General features: G+C 32.0%; 10 protein-coding genes and 1 non-coding gene across 11 annotated transcripts; 5 read left to right on the forward strand and 6 right to left on the reverse strand. All coding sequences in view use genetic code 12, as the record gives it.

The window, feature by feature from the left end:
- Window positions 1-1,868: 1,868 nt before the first annotated feature.
- Window positions 1,869-4,334, forward strand: CAS5 (Cas5p; the record flags this gene model as incomplete). Its single annotated transcript, XM_717647.2, has 1 exon — window positions 1,869-4,334. One exon carries the CDS (start codon window positions 1,869-1,871, stop codon window positions 4,332-4,334), a length of 2,466 nt encoding a protein of 821 aa, XP_722740.1.
- A 282-nt stretch (window positions 4,335-4,616) lies between these two features.
- On the reverse strand, window positions 4,617-5,846 carry AAT22 (Aat22p; the record flags this gene model as incomplete). Its single annotated transcript, XM_717646.2, has 1 exon — window positions 4,617-5,846. The coding sequence occupies one exon, from the start codon at window positions 5,844-5,846 to the stop codon at window positions 4,617-4,619; it is 1,230 nt and encodes a 409-aa protein (XP_722739.2).
- Window positions 5,847-6,164: 318 nt separating this feature from the next.
- On the reverse strand, window positions 6,165-6,246 carry tS(UGA)3. Its single transcript has one exon. It is a non-coding gene; the product is annotated as a tRNA-Ser (tRNA).
- Window positions 6,247-6,589: 343 nt separating this feature from the next.
- CAALFM_C401220CA (uncharacterized protein) lies at window positions 6,590-8,743 on the reverse strand (the record flags this gene model as incomplete). The annotated part of the gene is made up of 1 exon (XM_717645.2): window positions 6,590-8,743. The coding sequence occupies one exon, from the start codon at window positions 8,741-8,743 to the stop codon at window positions 6,590-6,592; it is 2,154 nt and encodes a 717-aa protein (XP_722738.2).
- Window positions 8,744-9,290: 547 nt separating this feature from the next.
- On the reverse strand, window positions 9,291-9,701 carry CAALFM_C401230CA (uncharacterized protein; the record flags this gene model as incomplete). The annotated part of the gene is made up of 1 exon (XM_717643.1): window positions 9,291-9,701. The coding sequence occupies one exon, from the start codon at window positions 9,699-9,701 to the stop codon at window positions 9,291-9,293; it is 411 nt and encodes a 136-aa protein (XP_722736.1).
- Window positions 9,702-10,505: 804 nt separating this feature from the next.
- CAALFM_C401240CA (uncharacterized protein) lies at window positions 10,506-11,108 on the reverse strand (the record flags this gene model as incomplete). The annotated part of the gene is made up of 1 exon (XM_717642.2): window positions 10,506-11,108. One exon carries the CDS (start codon window positions 11,106-11,108, stop codon window positions 10,506-10,508), a length of 603 nt encoding a protein of 200 aa, XP_722735.2.
- A 305-nt stretch (window positions 11,109-11,413) lies between these two features.
- NAT4 (Nat4p) lies at window positions 11,414-12,025 on the forward strand (the record flags this gene model as incomplete). The annotated part of the gene is made up of 1 exon (XM_717641.2): window positions 11,414-12,025. One exon carries the CDS (start codon window positions 11,414-11,416, stop codon window positions 12,023-12,025), a length of 612 nt encoding a protein of 203 aa, XP_722734.2.
- A 1,483-nt stretch (window positions 12,026-13,508) lies between these two features.
- RLM1 (Rlm1p) lies at window positions 13,509-15,314 on the forward strand (the record flags this gene model as incomplete). Its single annotated transcript, XM_717640.2, has 1 exon — window positions 13,509-15,314. One exon carries the CDS (start codon window positions 13,509-13,511, stop codon window positions 15,312-15,314), a length of 1,806 nt encoding a protein of 601 aa, XP_722733.2.
- Window positions 15,315-16,104: 790 nt separating this feature from the next.
- RPS6A (40S ribosomal protein eS6) lies at window positions 16,105-17,240 on the forward strand (the record flags this gene model as incomplete). Its single annotated transcript, XM_019475360.1, has 2 exons — window positions 16,105-16,110; window positions 16,536-17,240. 2 exons carry the CDS (start codon window positions 16,105-16,107, stop codon window positions 17,238-17,240), a joined length of 711 nt encoding a protein of 236 aa, XP_019330905.1.
- Window positions 17,241-17,503: 263 nt separating this feature from the next.
- On the reverse strand, window positions 17,504-18,781 carry CAALFM_C401280CA (uncharacterized protein; the record flags this gene model as incomplete). The annotated part of the gene is made up of 1 exon (XM_717637.2): window positions 17,504-18,781. The coding sequence occupies one exon, from the start codon at window positions 18,779-18,781 to the stop codon at window positions 17,504-17,506; it is 1,278 nt and encodes a 425-aa protein (XP_722730.2).
- A 620-nt stretch (window positions 18,782-19,401) lies between these two features.
- On the forward strand, window positions 19,402-21,792 carry CAALFM_C401290WA (uncharacterized protein; the record flags this gene model as incomplete). Its single annotated transcript, XM_717636.2, has 1 exon — window positions 19,402-21,792. One exon carries the CDS (start codon window positions 19,402-19,404, stop codon window positions 21,790-21,792), a length of 2,391 nt encoding a protein of 796 aa, XP_722729.2.
- Window positions 21,793-23,117: the final 1,325 nt, after the last annotated feature.

A 23,117-nucleotide genomic window follows, 5' to 3' on the forward strand; every position in this document is an offset into this window, starting at 1 on the left:
AACGGAATTAGGAGAAGAGAAGAAAAAAAAAATAACTATGTAATATGCGTGCGTCTGTGTCAAAAAGAAGAAAATTTGTAAGTTTGTGTTAAGACGTGTGTAATGTAATTTACGCGTCTCTCCTGCACAATGTACATTTCATTGTGGATTTTCCAGTTCATTGCCAATTGCCATGGTTTTCCGTTGATTGTTTTAGTATTTTAAATTGTTTCTATGCTTATAATATTTTTACTAAGTATCTATCGTTATAATCTATTACTTGATTGTGTGCTCATAATGTAGACAATAGAATGTGAACCACACACACGATTTGCTTTTTGTTTTTTTTTAGTTCTTAGCTGGCTGATACTGGTATACTGGGCTGAGTTTAATCGTTCTTCTTATTTGATTTGGTATTGTGATTGAAATATTTTCGGGTATTTATCTATCTATCCGCAATACAACACAATACAATACAATACAACAGAACAGAACAAAAAGTGTAACAAACAGTAAGAAATAATTCTGTAAAGATCTAAATAGATTTTACTTGCTGTAATTCTCAAACATTTGTAGTTGTGAACTGAGACTAGGTTTTATCCCGAATGTAAGAACCCGCCCTATCAAATCAAAGTTGGGTTAAGTCAAGCAAAAATCAATACAACTAATGAAAAGAATACAGTTGAGAGAAAGCAAGCAGAGAGTGAGTACTAGAGAAGTATACAAAAAAGTAAATAATAATAGAACGTATTGAATGGGTACGAGATTGAAGATTGATTTAAATAATAAAGAAGAATAATGAAAAAAAAAAAGTGGGCTGAAATTGTAGTGCTCCTCCTCTTTACACACCCAAATACTTACAATAAATGGCAACACAAAAATTCAACTTTAACCGCATTTAGATTTCTTCACTTTTCACCTTCAACTTCAACTTCAACTTCAGCTCTCATACATTACATATATATTTACTACTACTACTACTTACTACTACTATTAACTAATCATTTGAAATTTTTTTATATATATTTTTATATTTCTTTCTTTCTTTCTTTCTTTCTCTTTCTAATCTATTTATTTTTATCTTCTTTAACATCAGTTTAATTAATTCAACTTCAACTTACTTGTTGATATTCTACAAATCATTTGATTACATTCATCACCACCCCATCACATCATTTTATTCCCAAAAATTTTTTTTTTCCTTACTTAGAAATTCTTTTTCTTTACAAGTTTGGAGACCAGAAGAAATTTATCAACAATTTTTTTTTACAACCCATCCACCCCCTACAATCAATACATCTATTAATACTAGTGTAAAGGATATCTTAATTAGAACATTCTTGGTCTTTACTTTTTCTTGACGATTTATTGGATTTAGTTTATTTCTTCTTGATTTAATTAGTACTTGTTTCCAATTCACTTTTTGCTTGGATTTTCCCCCATTAGTTATTATTATTTATTTGTCTATCTATCTATCTTAAAGATTTTTGACAGACAACAACAACAATAACAATTCAAGAAAAAAAAATTTTAACAACCTCAAAGACGATCAAATACAAGTGTTTTTTTTTTTTCAATATAAGCGGGTTATCTAGAATTAGACTGGTTATTTTAGTATATTGACTTTGTTTATTAGGTATTTCCTAAACTAGTGGATTATTAAAAACCAAAAAGTTAGACATTAGAAAGTTTTCAATATCAATATCCCAAGAACATTTACACATTATTAGACTTTATCTTTTTTTTTTTACTCCGATTTTACTGAATGGTATTTTATTGTTGAAAGTAATAGACACTATCAATTTTTGCTATTTTATTTCTATTCTAATTTATTTACTTTGCTTTTCATCCCACCCCTTTGTTGGTAAATATAGACTTTAACATATACTATGGAGAATTATTTATTAAGTTCGCCGACACAGCTATCACAGCCATATGATGATGGTACAAATAGTTTACTATTTATGGACAATTATGAACTATCACAAAATTTATCTCAACCGTTAGATCAACATTTACAGTCACTACAACAACAACTGCAAGTACAACTGCAAGCTCCACAACAAGTGCAACTGTTGAATCAACATCAACAATTGCCACAAATACAACCATTCCCAACATTGGTAAATAACCAACAATATGCTCAAGAGACGTTTCAACAATTAAGTCAACAACACCAGCAACAGCAACAACAACAACAACAGTTTTCACCATTTCAACAATCACAGCTACAACAACAATTTCAGTATCAGTATAGCCAACAACAGCAACAACAACATTTTCAACAACCAGTGACTATTGAAGAAGAAATAGTACCTGCTAGTAACAATACCAATATTCAAATCAGCAAATTCTTTGATGACAATAAGGGTGATGATGAGGACATTGCCAATTCAGGTAATTTTAATGAGTTTGATCATTCAAGAAATATATCTCTTGATGATACCACTATCACTGATTTACATCGACGTGAGAATTCTATAAATCCACCTACAGGTTTGCCTCATTCAATTTCATCAAATACTATTTACTCCTATTCATCATTCGAATCACCACAATCTCATATTCAATCACAACCACTGTATTCACAAGGTTATCATAATCAAAACAGTTTATCGACCCCATTGAGAAGAAATAAGTCATATTCCATATCATCAGCAAATTTTAATCAATCACCAGTCAATTTGGCAACTACAGCAATGAATAAGATTATGAAAACTCCTCTTCGAGGTCATACACGATCGAGATCTAAAGTTGATGTCAATGCTGCTGTTACTGCTGCCATGAATTTAGGCCAAGCTACCAAATCCAATTCAACTTCATCGTATAACTCAACTTTGAATCCATTTTATACTCCTTCGCAACAATTATCTTCAACTGATGATGACGATATTAGTACACCATTGCTTACCCCAGGAACAAAATTGCATACTTCGAAATCAACATTTTTCAGTCCCTACAATAAGGATGATCTTGAAGATCAAGATGACGATGCGGTTAAACAATTGCGTAAAGCTAAATCCTATACTAGTTTGTTACGTAAAAAGAAAAGAGAAGATATGACTCCTCTGAAGCAGAATCAGCAACATCAACAACAACAACAACAGCAGCAACAACAACAACAATCCCGACAATCAGGTGGTGGTCATATTCAGAATCTTTCATTTCCAAACTCAACCTCACAACCTAAAATTGATTTATTAGCATATGATCAAAATCCAATGACTTCATATCCACCAATGGATAAAAGTATATTGAAAAATTTGAATCAATCAATTTCACCATTCAATAAACCAAAATTGTCACCACCTCCTTCTAATTTCCCTTCAATATCTATTGATTTAACAACTATTGCCACCAATAAATCAAGTTCATTCCTGCTGTCAACGACTCATCGTAACTACAATGAAAATACTCCATTTAATTCTGCCAATTCAACTTCAGGTGGATTATTACCACCTATGGCTACTTTTACTGTTCCTACGGTAATCAAAGAAGAATTACAAGTACATAATCTACAAGAAGAAGAACAAGAGCACCAAGATGAACAAATGGAGATAGATTCATTTGAATCAAATGAAAAAAACGCTAGGCCAACTTTGTCAACATCATCATTAGTGAGATCAATGAAAATGGCAAATTTGGAAATATCTAATGATCAACAAATGTCTTCAAATGAAGATGAAAATATTGTCACTGAGGCTGTTGTTAAACAGGAAAAGAATGGGCCCGTTGTTGATGATGTCAATGGGACTGGAACCAATAGTAAGAAACCTAGAAAGAAACAAAAAAGTAAATCTAAAGAAAATTGCAATAAGAAGGGGAAAGTGGCGACAGGAAATGGAAAGGATAATGATAAAAACAATGAATGTCTTGTCAATAAAGGTAATAAAACTAACAATAATGATACTAGTAATGATAAACTTGACAATGACAATAAAAATACCAATGGCAATGGCAATAATGATAATGATAATGATAGCGAAGAAAACAACGATAACGTCGATGATGCAGACGACGACGATGACGGTACAGTGACAATCCCAATCCCAGAAGATTTAAATGTTACAAAAGTTAAAGTTCGTAATAATCGATCAAAATCAAATGATAAATCAGACCCTAAGAAGAAACATAAATGTCCAATATGTGAATCAAGGTTTCAAAGACCAGAACATGTTAAACGTCATCTTAAAAGTCATTCCTCAGAAAAACCATTTGAATGTCAAATGCCAAACTGTGGTAAAAGATTTAATCGTAAAGATAATTTAAAAGCTCATTTAAAAAAGATTCATGGACTTGTGAAAGGACAAGAAGAGTTTACAAGAGTGTTGAATGAAAACAAAGAAGTTTCCTAAACATTATATAGACTATGCATTAAAAGACGGTATTATTTAAAGTATAATCCATATAGATAATTCGTATTTTAACCAAATTTGTAATTACATGACTAGGATCATAGAAATATGGTTGATTTTCTTTTGTAACATTTTGTTTATTATATTTGTTGAACATATATATATGTTGTTGTCAATATCTATAAATAATCTAATATTTAGCATAAATAAATAAAAATAAAGATTACTAATAAGGATAATATTGTTATAAACCATAACTCGCATGATGACTAATTTTTACATTTATTCATAATTATGTCTTACCACTTCATCAATTGCCTTACAAAAATATTCAACATTTTGTTCATTTAAACCAGCAATATTAACTCTTCCAATACTAGTTGAATAAACATTATGATTAGAAATCAATCGATCATTTTGTTGAGGAGTTAATCCACTATACCAAAACAATCCTTTTTGTTGTATTACAGTTTTCCAATTTCCTGGAGTTTCCAATTTAATTAAAGTTTGATAAACCAATTGACGTAAATTTTGTAATCTTTGTGTCACTTGATTAACTTCTTTTGTCCATTGTTGATATAATTTATCATTTTCAAAAATGATTTGTGCTAATCTTGCTCCAAATGAAGGAGCAAATGAACATTCATGACGGAAATTAGCTACCAATGTAGATTGAGCATGATCAACGTAATTTTCATCTTGAACAATAACATGAACCGCACCTAATCTTTCACCATATAATCCCATATTTTTCAGAAATGATTGAGCAACAACAAATTCAATTTCAGCTTCTTCGTACATATATCTAAGAATCCAAGAATCTTTAATTAAATCACCACTAGAAAATCCTAAATATGCAGTATCCATTAATACTAAATGATCATATTGTTTAATCAATTTAACAACTTCAATCCATTGATCATTATTAAAATCTGCCCCTGTAGGATTATGACAACATGTTTGGAAAATAAATACCGAATTTTTAGGTGCTTCAATAAGGGTTTTCTTAACAGTATCAAAATTAATTTCTCCATTGGCGGTATTATAATATTCATAAGTATTGACTTTACCACCAACAGTTTCAATCATAGGGATATAATTCAGCCATGATGGTAAACCTAAATAAAAATTCTTATATCCTGCTTCCATAAAAAATAATAATCCCATATGAATAGCTCCTGTGCCAGCAATAGTTTGAATTGAAGCAATTTTTTTCTCACCATCACTAGTGATAACATCTTTACCAAATAATAATTGTTGTGATCCATTAATAAATTCTTTAATTCCACTCATGGTAGTATAATTATGACCATAATTTTTTTCATTATGATAAATTTCTTTAGCTTCAATTATTGATGGGAATGTATATAATAATCCATCAGGAGATTTATAAACTCCAATACTAACATCAAGTTTATTAGGTGATTGATCTTGATGATATTGTGTTAATGTTTTGATGATTGGATCGGGTTCTTCTTTAGTTAAATGAGTGAATTTTGATTTAACTGTCATTTTGTTAATAAGTAGTAATAGTAGTAAAAGGGTTTGGTAATAGTTCTTTGTAAAAGAAAAGAAAGATAAGAAATAGTTTAAAAGTTTCAAAAAAAAAAAAAACGTCGACACTGTTTAGGAATTTCAAATCCACTTTATATAATTGATGAAAATAGTTTTAGCATTTAAAACTGTTGATCTTTTCGGGGGGAGGGGGGAGGAGAAGTGGTGGAGGTTGCGGGATAACTGTGGAAAAAAAAAATTTTTCAATCGGTGCGGCGTAATTTTTCAATAACCGCTTCATCCCGAATTCCAACAAAACAAAGATTAAAAAAATAACGACAACTGCAGGACTCGAACCTGCGCGGGCAAAGCCCAAAAGATTTCAAGTCTTTCTCCTTAACCGCTCGGACAAGTTGCCAAATTCGTAAATTTTTAAAAACGACATGCAAGAAACTGAAAGTGTAAGTAAAAGGATAGTTTTGTGCAAGAAATCAGTATGAGTGGTATATGTAGGATGCTAAGAGGGAAAACATATATAAAGAAAACTAATAATCTTCAAGAAAATAGAGAAAGTAATTCAAGAGTATCTATTACATCGGTAGGTTCAATTAGTGTACTTAGGTATTTCAAAAATGGTTTGCGTTCTGTTGGTGTTCTGAGAAAAACATTTTTTTTTTTTCCACAATTTTAGTTTAGTTTTTTTAACTAAATTTTATCTCACAATTGAACATTTTCTTCACATATATTTACCAACCCCCTTTTTACACACATCCTATATTTTGTAAAGCAAATTTTGGCAGTCTATCGTCTTGGAATACCCCCCATTGAGTTTCCCATCTTCTATTACCTTCCCAAAAAATTTCTTTCCATGGTTCATCAAATGCTTCAAAATAATAATACTCAATTGGTAAATCTCGAAATGTACACAAAAAATCATTAGCAAAATATTCCAGATTAGATAAACTGGCAACCGAGGAACCAAATGTGCCACCACCACTTGGCCAACCAATTTCTGAAAGTACGATTTTTGTATTATATTCATTGTATGGTTGAACTTGGAAATTAAGAAATTCTAAAGACCAAATGGTTGCAAATTCCACTGGAACTCCAGCGAAAAAAGGATGAATGTTGGCACCAACAATATCACAAACTTGCAAAAGAGGCAGATCTACCAAAGAACCAATTTCAGATGTTCCTACGGGGATATCATCAATCCCTTTTGATTGCAAAAATGTTTTGGCGTCTTGAATATACTCGATTAATTCATCTCTTGTCTTATCTTCTCGAAATAACACTTCATTACCAATATATATCGAATTGATTAATTCCAGTGGGTTTGGGTACTTGGCAACAATTCTTTTCATTGTATTCATTTGTTCTTCGTTTACAGTATCATTAGATCCAATCCAAACCCCCATTGCTAAAGTCATATTTAGATTCATATATTCAATTGCATCCAAAATGAATTCACTTTGATCACAGTGCATACCATAATTTCTAATTTTCGTGGTAATAGTAGATAACCTAGCCAAATCTAACATTGCGTCTCTTCTTGTAAACCCACACTGCGGTTCCAACGCATTGCTCGGAGAATACGCAACTCCAAAAAATAAAGCGTTAGTAACAATACTCATCAATGAAACCACCTCACTATCTTGTCGCAACTCCTCACTAAGCCCTTCAATTGAATTTGGTTTATGAATATGTTCGAGAGGCTCTTCGACTTTGGTCAAATATTTCAGTGATAATAAATACAACATGGGTAAATTCTTGGGGTCACTGAAATATTTTCCCACCGAAGTCTTAGTTCCTTTCCCCAAAATAAACACCGCAGGAGCAAATCCACCAATTAAAATTACAATTATGCCTAATAAGATCACAATAATCCACCAAAACCCTCTTCTGGTTATATTTGAAAACAATTCAGTTGACACTGGGGAAGTGTAAGAATCGTTATCACCAACGATTTTGGGAGTCTGATTGTTATCAAAACTTGTGGGGGTTTCCAAAATATTCTTTTGCTTTATTTCTATATTAGTATCATCATTATCTTCAGCTTTTGCCGTCACTATTTCCAAATCTGGTGACAAAATTTTATCCTTTTCCAATTTAAAGTCATTACTTAAGGTATGTGCTTCTAATTTGGAGTTAGCAGAAAGTTTGCTCTGTCTTTTAACCACCCTAAGTGAATTAGTGTCATATGATATTGGCGATATTTCATTTAAATTATAATCTAACTCCTCAGTATTTTTTTTGCGGTAAATTACAGTTGCATTGCGAACTCCACTATCGGAGTTTTTTGTGGCTACTACTGGATACGTAGGTGTAGCTACACTTTCTTGACAATAATTGAGCAAATTGGAAGAATAAGATAACGAAGTTTGAGCATTATCATCATCAATAGTGTTGCTAATAAATGGTGAAGGATGAATTGGAGGTGGAGGTTGTGGTACTGGTGGTGGTGATGGTGGGGGTGGTACTGGTAATCGCAGTTCCTCTGATGCCACTGCAATAGATGTCGAAGGTTGCTGTGGAATTGGAATTGGCGAAATTATTGGAGGAGTTGGTTGCAAAGGTGTTATTTGTTTTTTTATCAACTTCTTCGATTGCGGCAGATTTATTTGTGAGGATTTAATCGAGGAGTTCATTAACGGGGAACCAACAAACCCTTTACCGTATTCTTGAAATGCATGAACTGATTTGGATCTAGTAACTTTATAGGGAAGTACTTTTGTTAGTTTGGTTTGACTTTGAGTACGCTTGTGTTGCTGCAACAGTGACTGATCTTGTTTTAATTGGGGTTGTTGCTGTTCTTGTTGCAGCAATGCATTTGCTTCCGTATTTTCTTCAGTAATAAATCGGAATTCAGAAATAGTCGCTGAACGCTTTTGATTTAAAGTTGACTTCCGATTCATGATTAATATCAGAAACAGCAACTTATGAGGAAGAGAAAGTTTTTGATGTCACTATAATTTGATTTCTGATTAGCCGCTCAAATGACCACACACACCATTGACAAATAGTGACACAAATTAAAGAGAGAGGCGGAAAACCAAAAGAAAAAGAAACAATCCCCCCCCATACAGATCTGAATTTAAGGTAATTGCAAGAAAATGTCCCGCCATATCTGACTTTTATCTATGCATTCCTTTTTCTATGGGAACTCTGCTATTTATGATTTGCTAAATCTTCTTCCTTCCCATTTAAGCAAGGAAAGAGCTTAAATCTTTCAAGAAAATACCCACACTGACCACAAAAACTGACTCTGAAAGTTATACTGGAAAAACAACGATAGTCAAAAAATACATTCCACCAAAAATCTATAAATTCTATACTTCTTCCCATATATATACTCGAGATTCAACCCTCTCTTCTAAAACTTTAAAAACAGGAAAAAGCAAATGCAAAATGGAAATGTGATACTCGAAATTGTCCATATTCAAAATATTATCTCTAACTCGATCAACATTTGCAACAAGCAAAAAGCATATTACCAATGAATGTAGCCATATTGGTGACACAACCTTCACCATTGTTTGGACAACAATTAAGAACACCAAAACAAGTACAACATTCAATACAAAATTCAGTACATTCATTTGATTCTCTTTGATAACCACTAGTAGCAGTAAAATGCGAGTTGATATCGTCATCACTATCTGAATCGGAATCAGAATCAGAACTAGATGATCCGTTATTCGGGTTACTTGATTCTTTTGATTTTAGATTTTGTGAATTTTCATTATTTGATTGTGGCTCTTGTTTCATAGCTGGTGAAGCCTTTGGTTCATCGGTAATAGGTTTATCATTAACGTTTATTTGTGGTCTTTGATCTAATTCTTCTAATGGAACATCTTGTTGTTTCAGGGACATTATCAATACAAGTTGGAAAAAATGACGTTGGGGTATAAGTTAAAGGAGGAAAAACGAAAGTGAAAATCGAATAACTGTGGGGGGATTAGTAGTAGAAACAGAAAAAGCTGTAATAGTCTATAGATAGATCAAACAATAATCCGAATCAAGGAATAAATAATAAAAAAAAGAGCAGAGCAGAGCAGAGCAGAGTAAAGATAAAATATAATAAATATAAAGATTTCAGGTGGTATTATTTTTTTTTTCAACAACAAAATGGTTATTTGTTTCAGCATCGATTAATATCAGAGCAACAGGAAACAGAATTCCATTTTTTCGTGTAACTATCGACAAAATTTTTTTTTTTTTTCAATGTAACACGCCTCGAGCGCCTCCTACGTCATTATTTGGTTTTCTCACCCTTATTTTCATGCACAGTGGGTTAAACGATTTCTTTTAACGGCAAGGCTAACAACAACAACTACACCACCACCACACACAAATGTAATATCCTTACAATTTTAAAAGTTTCAACTATCCAAAGATTTAGACATACACATATATAATTTCAATAATATAAACATACACACTAGACACCAAAATTAAAATTCTCCATTTTGTATTCTGGTTTCGCTCTAAACTGTCTGGTGAAAACGAGGTCAACAGAATTTAGTTTACAACCATAACCATATACATTCTAGCCAGTAACCACCAAAGATCAACTTATATTCAAATACACACACCCATAAATATTGCTTAATGCAAATTTCCCGTTTATTCTTCTAGTTTCCGAAAGGCACACACGTGACACAATACTCTTCGATATCAATTCATTGCTTTATCCTCTAATTCTAAACTCTGTATCATATCAATCAAATCAGCATCTTCCTCCCATTCACGTTCTTCAGCCTCTTCTTCATAATGCTCTAACCACCCCTGAATTTCAGTATTGTTTTGTTCATCTTCAATTAGCCTATCAATATCCAAACCTTCAGTTATACTTTCGTACTCTTTTTCGTATTGATCATTAATATCTCGTTTAGATTGTTGATCATTTATTTTCTCTCGATTTATCATTAATTTATCATGACGATGTTGATTCCTCACTTGACGGATTTTATCGTGTTTATTTCGAAGATTGAAATTTTGACTCCTCAGGGATTCCACGGGATGATGATAATGTTTTCCTCTGTTTTTATTGGTTCTCAATGGCAGTAAATCATCAGTTTCACTATTAGGTGGAGATGAAGATGATGAAAAAGGTTTCATAAGTTTTGTTGAACGTGCTTGTTGGTGTTTAATAAGTTGATTTAACACACTCATGGGAGGCGATGATGGTATATCATTATATGTGATATCAGGAGACGTTACTTGACACGTGTAATTTCTGGAATTTTCTTTTGAGTTTGGTGTAGTTGGGGTTTCCATTTGTAGAAATTAGAGAAGATAAAATGTGCAGGATATGATGGTATGATGGTATGATGGATAGGAAAAGAAAAGTCACGGCACCTTGGTATTTATTTATATATATATATGTGTGAATTTTTTTGGAGTTAATTTTTTTTTGGACGCGACTTTTTTTTTTATTTTTTCATGATTTTTCAAATAATACCATAATTATCGTCATCTTATTCCTTACTTACTTACCATTGCCAACACAAACAACAATGAGAATAAGATTCCAGTTGAAAAGAAGAAAATACAATAGATTTTCTGAAGAGGATCCAATCCTAATGGAAGAAATTGCTGAAGATTTGTCATTGAATTATTTGACTGATAGATTTAGATTACCCAACTTTGAAACCTATATCGAAGCATCTCACAATATGGATGAAAACCAAATAGATAAATTTATACAACTAATAGATGACAACCTTGGTGATTTATATGTTGAAAGTGAACAATATAACTGGAAGAATAATAAGAAAGAGGAAATGTTAGAACCAGGGCTCGTATATATCTGGTTCACTGAAACTACACCAGAAGAAGAAGAAGAAGAAGAACTAGTAGGTTTTTTATCATTCAAATTATGTGAAGACGTTGATGATGTATTTGTATTATACTTATTTGAAATCCATTTGACACAAAAATACCAAGGCCAGAAATTAGGACAACTGTTAATTGATCAATTTCACGAATTTGCCAAGAGTTTACAAAATTCATCTCATGAATTATATCTGATGTTACAAGGTACTGCTTTAACAGTTTTTTCTAACAATACAAGGGCTCTCAATTGGTATAAGAAAATGAATTACGAATTGACTGAAGGATCACCTATGGATAGAAAATTAAGAAATGGTACTGTAATTAAGCCTGTTTTATATTTGATGCGAAGAGAATTGTAAGTATTTGTGTAGAACATTCTTCCCCCCCAAAAAAAAATATATGATGTTGACAAAAGTGATAAATGTAATCTTCCACCCAAGTAGTTACATAAACTCGACTATGAGATTATTTATTCACCAATAAAACTGTAAAGATATTTGATGGTTCATGCATATTTTCAAGACTCATGAAGGATGCAATGCAACAAACATCTTTTTGAAGTATTCCATCGGGGGGGGGGGGGCTGTTATTCCCATACTGAGTAGGTATGACAATAGTAAGAAAAAGAATAAAAAAAAGAAATCACCTGGTTTACTAATATAGTCGACGCAGTCCTAGTCAATTGTTGTTCGCTAGTATCCATTAAGATGGAAAATAATGAATACCCTAGTATATCAGCAAACTAGAACAATGGAAACGATGAAGACTAAAACAATAACAAGAAGTTTCTATTTTTAGACACAAAGAACAGATTCAATAAAAAATAAAAAAATTCCATTTCATCAAATTTTAAAGACCTTGCAACCCATTTGTTGAATTGATAAGACTACTCACTACTTGTTCAGGTTAAATATATAGAAAAAACAGTTTGTATATCGAGTGCTTTCGACCAAAATTATTGTTACATATTTGATGATCTTCCATGCCGCACCATGTATCATTCTTTTTTTAGCAAGGACCCCTAAACAATTAAAAATAATTTCTTAGCATCAAAGAACATGTTTATTAATTTCTTTTAAAGAACGATTACAATTCCAGAGCAATTCAGCAATTCAGCAAGTAAAAAAGATACATGATATTACATTTTAGTATTTACTTGGTAAAATTTATTAGCATCTCAATTAAACGATACCGGCTAGAATAATCAGCTCTCTTTCACTTTTAGTTGATTTGCATCGTTGATCTTAGGGGTAATCCTACCGGCTGTAGATTTTGAAGCACTTATCATCCTTCGTGCGTTTTTATTTTTGAACATCTTATTAATCACTCATCATAGTTTGTGTAAGACAGGTATAGCTACTCTCAAACCAATATAGTGAAAAACACGAGGAAAGAACGGAAATAAGCGGACGAGAAAAAAGCAAGACCGTTGAATTTCTCGAAGTAATCATACTCATGTGATTGATACACATGGTGATACCAAAACTCTTGTGTAATCAAAGTCGTGTTGAGTAACAACCGATTTACACTTGAATAATTTGGTTGTGGGGCTAAATGTCTACCATTGCCTCAAATAAAAACACTAAATATCATGCTCATTGCCATCATCCTCATCACTCTTCTTGTGTTTATTTTTAAGGGAGTATGGAAAAGCGAGAAAAAAAAAAGGAGAAACAAAACAAAACAAAACAAAACAAGAAAAAAAAAAGTAACACACATTTAAACAAGAAAAATTAAGTGCCTTCCCACCACCCCTCTAACGTCATCTACTTTTTTTTTTATAATTATTAATATTTCAAAACAACAATATTATCTTGTCACAACCATTGTTAACAAAAAAAAATGGGTAGAAGAAAGATTGAAATAGAACCATTGACAGACGATAGAAATCGTACAGTGACTTTTGTGAAGCGTAAGGCAGGGTTATTTAAAAAAGCTCATGAATTAGCTGTGCTCTGTCAAGTGGATTTAACGGTTATTATCGTTGGCAATAATAATAAAGTATATGAATATTCTACTGTTGAGGCAAATGAGATTTTTAATGCCTATAATAAAACCATTAAAGTCAGAAAACAAGTACATGAATCGAAGTCTCCAGAATATTATTCGAAATTTAGAAAGAAACGACATTTAAATGAACCACTTATGAATAAATCAGGGTCTGTAGTTGGCACTAATACACATTTGAACGATGAAGACTATGATCATAATGTTCATGAAGCGGGCGATGAGGATTCGGAATATGAAAGCGATGATAATTCTCCACAACCTAAACGGCACAAAAGATCAGAGTCGGTTAAAAAAGAGCAAAACCCCAAAGTGTTTAATAGTACCCAACCTCCACCACCGCCTCCACCACCTCATATATCTTTAAATAATGTTCCAACATTTACCAACCCCCAAAATTACAAAAAACAGATTGATGAGACAAATAACACTTCGGCACCGCCCGCTACTGGGACAAAAAATGAACCAACGATGCAACGACCAGTATTGAGGGTACAAATACCGAATGATGCCAAGAGCAATACGAATAATTCCCATAGTGGTGTTAATAATAGTGATGGCAAGGACACGGCGAGAACAGTGACGGCAGTCGACAATAGTGCAACCAACCAAAACACTCAATCGAGCAATACAACATCAGGTACAGGGACTGCTGATACCAATTCATCGCAACTAAATTCAAATGGTAATAGTAATTTAGTGCCTGCGAATGTTCCAAATACCAGGTTTTCGGGATATTCATCGTTTCGATCACCAGACTCACGAAAACCAACACTACCGTTACCTTTGCAAACCAAATCACAAACGTCATCTCCAGCTAGTGCTGTAGCACCAGGTTTACCATTGACAGGAGGAAGCAATGCATATTTTGCAGGAATGCAACAATCACCCGTGGGTGGTTCGTATGTCAATTATCCAGCCCAAGTATATCAGCAGTATCAACAGTTCCAAAATCAACTACAACTACAAGAACAACAACAGCAACAGCAAAAACAACAATCTCAGCCGCAGCCATCATCGCAACTGGTTGGAAATCAAAATGCACAATTGGAATCAGCAGCACGATTCCGTTCTGGTTTACCGACAGGGACACAATTTAATAATGGTGAACAAACACCAATTTCAGGATTGCCATCACGATACGTTAATGATATGTTCCCCTTCCCATCTCCATCAAACTTTCTTGCACCTCAAGATTGGCCATCAGGTATAACACCAACTACTCATCTACCACAGTATTTTGTGAATATGCCATTGAGTGGAATTGGACTGCAACAACTGCAACAACAACAACAACAACAACAACAACAACAACAACAACAACAACAACAACAACAACAACAACAACAACAACAACAACAGCAACAACAGCAACAACAGCAGCAGAATGCCCAACAGCAACTGCAAGTACCTGTTATCCCAATACAAACACAAACATCACAACAAATGGCTTCAACTACCAATCACAAATCAGCTAATCTAATACCAGGGTTTTTACAAAACCCAACACAAGCCACTGGAAATTCGGCAAATGCTTCCAAGCTGAGTGATGCTGGTGATGGTACTAATCCAACCACAGCAGGAAGTTCAAGTTCAGCAGATGTCAATAACACCAACAATGGACCTAATAAAAATACATAATTTGATTGTGCATGATTTTCACAAGTGAATAGAAAGAAAGAACAAGCATAAAGAGTCACCTTGTTTTTGATTGGATTGTGCTGTTGACTACAATTAAACGAAAAGATTTCAAAATATTTATTGAATAATATCAGTTTGATATGCTGAATATCAAGGAAAATTAAAAAAGAAAATTTAAGAAAGAACAATAAAAAACAACTGGATTTCATAAACCAAAAAAGAGGAATACTGAGGAAAGAACTATTATAATTTTTTTAGTTCCATTGTAATATAGATTGTACTTGTATATATATATATATATATTTATGTATTTTTTTATTGTTGTTCAGGAATTTTAAACATGTTCATGAATAATGATAATCTATGAACAAATTAAAGAACTCTTTGGTTTCATTTGCAACCAATGTGCGTGACTTAGGGCTATAGCCCTACTTTTACTTGTACGATACTGCATATTTTGTTGTTGTGCGAATAGTTAGCGTAATAATCTTTTTTTTTGTGTGTGTGCGGTTTACTTACTCTTCTTCTCTTCGCACATATTTTATTAGAGCTTACAGTTGTTTGTATAGTGAGAGTTTCACTAACACAAAGCTTCAACAATACTAACAAATTTTCGCACGCTGTGGAAGGAGAAACTTACACTGTACACTACACTACACTGTACACTATACACCACCAACAGAAAAAAAAAATTATCAAATTTTCAACCTTGAGAGAAAAAAAAAAGTGGAAAAAAAACTTCTTCTTACATTTAGTTAATTTTCAGACAGGCACAAAGGAATTAATCACCATGAAGGTATGTGATTGAATATAACCTATATCAGTGATTATAATTAGAGTCTTTATTTGGATATTGCAATAATTGGATAATAAAGAAAGAGCATAAGAGTAGGAGTTTTAAACAGGATAATTGGATTCAATAAGAGGAAAAATTTTTTATCGTCGTGATTATAACAAATACAAAGAAATTAAGCAATGAAGTGATATAAGCAAATGAAGGACTAGTTTATTAGGGGTGACATTTTTAGACTACGTAAAAGTACTTTCGATTCAAGGAAAACCAAATTTTAGTATCTATCAACAAACTACAAATCAATTTAGTTAACTTCAATAATGACAATAATTTTAATCACTGAAAACAATAAACATGCAAACAAGCAAAACTAGTCAAGCTTTACGAATCAGTCAATACTAACAATACTTTTTTTTGTTTCATTTTAGTTAAACATCTCATATCCAGCCAACGGTACTCAAAAATCTATTGATATCGATGATGAACACAAATTACGTGTTTTCTACGAAAAAAGAATGGGTCAAGAAGTTGAAGGTGACTCAGTTGGAGATGAATTCAAAGGTTACATCTTCAAAATCACTGGTGGTAACGATAAACAAGGTTTCCCAATGAAACAAGGTGTTATGCACCCAACCAGAGTTAGATTATTATTATCTAAAGGTCACTCTTGTTACAGACCAAGAAGAACTGGTGAAAGAAAAAGAAAATCCGTTAGAGGTTGTATTGTTGCTCAAGATTTGTCAGTTTTGGCTTTGTCTATTGTTAAACAAGGTGACAATGAAATTGAAGGATTAACTGACACCACTGTTCCAAAAAGATTAGGTCCAAAGAGAGCTAACCACATTAGAAAATTCTTTGGTTTAACTAAAGAAGATGATGTTAGAGATTTCGTTGTTAGAAGAGAAGTTACTAAAGGTGACAAAACTTACACCAAAGCTCCAAAGATTCAAAGATTAGTTACTCCACAAACTTTACAAAGAAAGAGAGCTTTGAAAGCTAAAAAAGTCAAGAATGCTCAACAACAAAGAGATGCTGCTGCTGAATACGCTCAATTGTTGGCTAAGAGATTGCATGAAAGAAAAGAAGAAAGAGCTGAAATTAAAAAGAAGAGAGCTGAATCTTTAAAGAACTAAATTTAGTTTTCTTTTTTAAGGTAAAAAAAAAAGTAAATAGAGATTATTAATATTAATTATTTTTTTGAATGAAAGAAGAAAGAAAAAAGTAAAGAAAGAAGAGCTAATAATTTAAGTTCCCACATTTCCATTGTCCTCCCCCTCATATCATTACTATACATGACACTTGTTTTTATAGTACATCTGTGTTTTTAGTATTTTAATTATAAAATATATATATATATATATATGTATTTGTATATTTGTATCCAAGACCTATATAACTAAGCTTTCTTTTTCTTTTTTGGGTTTTCATCTTCAACATTAGCTCTTTTCTTCACAAATCGTTTAATATTTTCATATACTTGATCAGTTGTAATATTGGACGCATAACTGAAATTCTTCCGTATATAATTTTCTTGTTCTTTTTTATATCTTGGATCACGTAACAAGGTTTTTATATGTGTATCAAATTCATTTTCTGGAATTAGTTTACCTGTAATAGGGCATTTAATCGTATTTGTCGTCGTCATTGAAGTGTTTGCTTCCAGTGATTTTTTCAATCGTGAAGTTCCAGCAGCTTTAATTTTCATTCCCTTGATTGGTGGTGCAGATGGAGTAGATGTATTATTATCAGTCTGATCTTGGGTCAGACCTTGGTTCTTGGTATCAATTACTTCAACTTGTACTGGTGATGTTGTTGTCGCCGCCACTGCTACTTTTGGTAATTCAATATCTTTACTTCTGGCATCCAATGATCGTTTTATCAAATCATCTCGTTTTAACGGCATACTCAATTCTTTAACCGCATCAATAGCATTAAAATCAACTTTAGCAACTATTGAAAAATCTTGCCAATCAATCAGTGCATAATGTAATTGTCGAGCTTTGGACTCTTCTTGTTCTCTCTTGGCAATCACTTTATTTTGCTTTATATATTGGGCCCGATTATATGCTTGGGTTAAGATATCATATTCTCCTCGTGGTTTCTTTATTAATTGTCGCAATTGAAGATATTCTTGGTCTTGGTCTGCGTTTTCGCCATGAGAGTTTTGATACAATTCAATCACGATTTTATATTGTTGAATATATTTTTGAAATAAACCATGTAAAGAATGAGATTCATTTAAAAACTCAAATTGAGCTCGATTATTCAATTTAGTTTCATGTTGTAATAATTTTGGGATTTTTGATTCACCATTTTGAGCAATGTATAACGCCGTTATCTTAATAACATCTAAATCGTGTTGTGAAATAATGGGTAAATCTATTAAAAAGGGTAAATCTGGTGGTTTTGCTATTATTATATCCTCTTCTTGGTGTTGATTTTCAGTTGACGTTTCAGTCAGCCCTTGATTTTTCTTTGACGTATCTAATTTCCATTTATAATAAGGAAAATATTCATTATCTGGTTTAATAAAAGTGAATTTATCATTTTTATTATTTTTCAATAATCGTTCTTCAAAAGATTTTCCATTTTTAATAACATAGCCTACTGTTTTATCAATTGTTTGTTTGACATCAGATGGCGGTAGTTTTATATCAGACGGTATAGAAGTCATTATAATAAAGGAAACCAGAGGGGGTAAGTATGAGATGATTATTTTGACAACGATGGGTGATTACTTTTTTTTTTTGGGTGTGTTGCGTTTTCTGACAAAAATTTGTTGAGATGGAAGAGTGAAAAAAAGAAGCGCGGTAGTATCTATGGCGAGAGTAGTGGCGGAGATAAGTAAACCAATGGTGGTAGAGTTGCCCATAGCCCAGCGCCAACAAAAACAAACAGTCCCCCAAAAATAAAAAAGCCTTCAAAAAAAGATTAAACGAATAAAGGAAGTGAAACAAACATTATAAATGCGATTAATGGCAACCACAACAACAAGAAAAATATTTTTTACTAAGAAGAAGAAGTAGAAGAAGAAGAAAGGGATCACATTTACAACCAATAACAACTTCAATACATTTTCTTCTTCTTCCTCTTCTAGTTTTCACCAACAAATTTATTTTACTATTCTATTTTAAACACAACTATTCATTTGCAATTTCCGATTCGGTATAGTTTCATATTTCATTAATTTAAGTAAGTCAGAATAATATTAGAATACCCGTATTGCCACCATTCCACCATTCCACACACACACACATACATACTTACTCGTATAAAAATACATATTCATCCATAATGACCTCACTACACGATACGACGACACCCACAACACCAGCACCTCATCAACACAATGATAGTGATTCCGATATTAATGAGATGTCTCGCGATTTAGATGAAATTGGTTTACTTAATTTAAATAATTTAACTTCATATTTTTCAACTGATCGATTTTTCTTCCAAATGCCCAGTTTTGAAATGAAGAATTTCCCATTAGAATTCACTAAATATGTGACCAAATATAAGGATTATTATCAAAATCAATATAAAAAATATAATAAAAGTTTTGGTACTACTGCAAAAACCGAGAGTACCGATACTGATGAGGTGAAAGATATACTGAGTGAAGATGATAGTAATATTTTAGATTCTATAAAAACAGTTTTATCAACGAGAATTCAAATGGATAAATTTTTAAATGATTTAAAATTAGGGGTTAATATCACTACTGCTATTGATCGACTACAACCTTTGACAGACGTGATTAATGAAACGATTTTTTTACCAACCGATGATTTCAGTGATATTGAAAATGATGAAAATGAACTGGATATTGAAATAGAAGAAACCACTGAACCATCAGGAATTGGAGAAATTGTTAATAAAAGTCAACCATTAATAAATGAAATTGTTAAACCTCGAGTAGGAGAAATGAGAAATGAAATAAAAAGAAACAACAAAAGGAAAAGGAAAAGAAAACAATATAAAAATATTTATAGTAATAATGATAGTGTTACATCACAAACTAGTGATATTGATGGATTAACTATTGATGAGGTTAGTGAATTGACTGAATTGAATTCTTTAGATGATTTTGTTAAACAAGATCTTTTAAGAAGTAAAATTAAAAAAATTCATAATTTATCTATAAGTCAAGATTCAAAAAATAAATTAGTAACAAAATTAATGATGGGGAATTATTATAAATATGTTGATGAAAAATTGTCCAATAATGATAAACAATTATTGCAGCCGTTAAGAAATCAGAAATTGATCATCAAAGAAGAAAAAGAAAAAGATGAAGAAAAAGACAATGATGAGGAAGACGAAGAAGATGATTTTGATGAAGAATTACCATCAAGGCTGTCATTAGGTCCAGTAGATGAGGCGATTATTGAAAATGACGGTGAAAACTTTGAATCAGAATCTGAAGGATCCAACGATGAAGAAGAAGACGATGAAGAAGAAGAAGAAGAAGACGATGAAGAAGAAGAAGATGAAGTAATGTTGACGGAACAAGATTTACAACCAACATATCATGATTCATTACATACTATATTTGGATGTTCTCATTATCAAACAAATTGTAAAATTGAATGTCCAACCTGTTTTAAATGGTATACATGCCGATTTTGTCATGATTCCCAAACTCTTGATCATAAATTAATAAGAAATGAAGTTAAACATATATTATGTATGTATTGTCATACACCACAAATTCCTGAATCTAATTATTGTATTAATTGTGAACAAGAATTAGCCAATTATTTTTGTTCTAAATGTATTTTATATGATAATGATCAAACTAAAGATATTTATCATTGTGATAAATGTGGGATTTGTCGATTAGGTTTAGGTTTAGAAAAAGATTATTTCCATTGTGATACTTGTAATACTTGTTTATCGATTGATTTAAAAGGTCATCATAAATGTTTATCCGATGTTACTCATTCAAATTGTTGTATATGTAATGAGGATTTATTTTCCCTGATTCATAAAGTGGTGTTTATGAAATGTGGTCATTCTATTCATGAACAATGTTATAGTAAATTCACCAAATTTTCATCAAAATGTCCAATTTGTAAAAAAACCATTACTAATGTCGAGAGTCAATATCGAATATTAGATGTCGAAATTGCTCAAAGCCCATTACCTGAACCCTATAATAATTGGAGATGTATTATTTCTTGCAATGATTGTGGTGGAAAAAGTAATACCATGTATCATGTATTAGGATTGAAATGTAAATATTGCAAGAGTTATAATACCAATCAATTGAAATTAATCAAACCCGAAGAAGAAGAAGAAGAAGAGGAGGAGGAGGAGGAGGAAGAAGAAGAAGAGGAGATATTGGGAGAGGGTGAAGAAAGAAAGAAAAGTGACAAAAATAACAATTCAGTTACTCAATTTGATGTAAATGTGATGAAATTGGTGAAAACAAATTTACTGAATAATTTTGGAATTGATGAAGAAGTTAGTGGATATGAAGATGATATGGATGTAGAAGATGAAGGTGATGATGAAGATGAAGAAGACGAAGATGATGAAGACGAAGATCAAATGGGGAATTTAATTAATATCAAAAAATTATCTGAAAATGGTTCTAATAATGTATCTTATATCACTTCAATGCTTCAAAATTTTGTCAACAACGCTACCAAGTTATCATCGAAAGAGCAAAGGCAATGAAATAACAATGATAAGCATAGGGAGGGATCTTTTGAAATTCTTAATATAATGAAAGTATATAGAAACTATAGCAACAGTAATAATAATATTAATGGAAATGATAATGATAATCTAGGCTACTTGTATCCACCCAACACAATTTAAAGGTCCCAAAAGAAAGAGCACAACAACTTCTTTTTGTGTCTTAGGCAGTTTTTATTTTTTTTTTTTTGGGTAGAGTTGAATGACATATTATTTTTTTGTTGGTGAATATTAATATTGAATGCATGTTAAAACAACTCAAGAACAATGCATATTAAAGAAAGGGGAAGAAGAGGGAGAGGTGGTGAGTTTTCCTTTCAAATTCAACAGGATTTAAATAATAATGAAAACAGTTGACAATAAGAATAGTGTCATCAAAGAATACAACAACAAGTTTTTAGTAAAACTGCTGACTCTTTTTTTCTGATTTGTGGTATTTCGTTCATTAGTTAGTCATGATGATAACCTTGCTGTTTCTTGCCCCCCTCCCCCCTCCCCCTCGTCCGCCCTCTCTTTTGCACCTTGATATATTCTATCTCTACACCCCTGTTGTATTATAAAAAGTTGATTGATCTTTGATTTATACGCGTTTGAAACAATACAAAAAAAAGGAAAAAGTAGAGAAATCTGACTGTTAATAGTTACATCACGAATCAAAACAAATCTAACTATTTTCTTCTAGTTTGGATTTATGTAAAAGTTAAGAATTGATTCATAGAAAGACGTTAGTTAGTCATTAGCCACGTTTATTTTTTTTTTTTTTTGGGGGGGGTCGGAATCGGATTCTAGAATTTTAAACTAATAAACACATGGTTCCTCAAGAGATGATTTTGTACGTAACCAATAACCCCACGTTTTTTTCAAATTTTTAGGTTTTCACGTTTCTTGTTAAGTCGTAGATAAAAAGTAATTAACAGTAGTACAACTTGACAGAGACATTTTTTAAGTAGGTTGAGTTGAAATGAGATGAGTTGAGATGTAGTTTTAATTTATTGCTTTTGTTCTAGATCCGATTGAGTTTGACATTTAGTGTTGCGTTGATATATATAACGGATTGAGGACCAATAATTTACAACCAGATATTTTTTTTTACCAATGCAACTATACTACCATGGTAACGGAAATCAAAAGTAAATCTACATATGTATATTAAGAACTACAACACAACACAACAACTAAATACTCATCAAATTGTAGTTGTAGTGATTCAATTTACGAAAGAGAATAGTGAATGATCCATACTTTGTAAAAACCAACAAAATGAAATTTTTTGGGGCAACAAAAAAAAAAATAGAAGATCAGGC

Source organism: Candida albicans, chromosome 4 (genome assembly GCF_000182965.3).
Source record: "Candida albicans SC5314 chromosome 4, complete sequence".
Taxonomy (NCBI): domain Eukaryota; kingdom Fungi; phylum Ascomycota; class Pichiomycetes; order Serinales; family Debaryomycetaceae; genus Candida; species Candida albicans.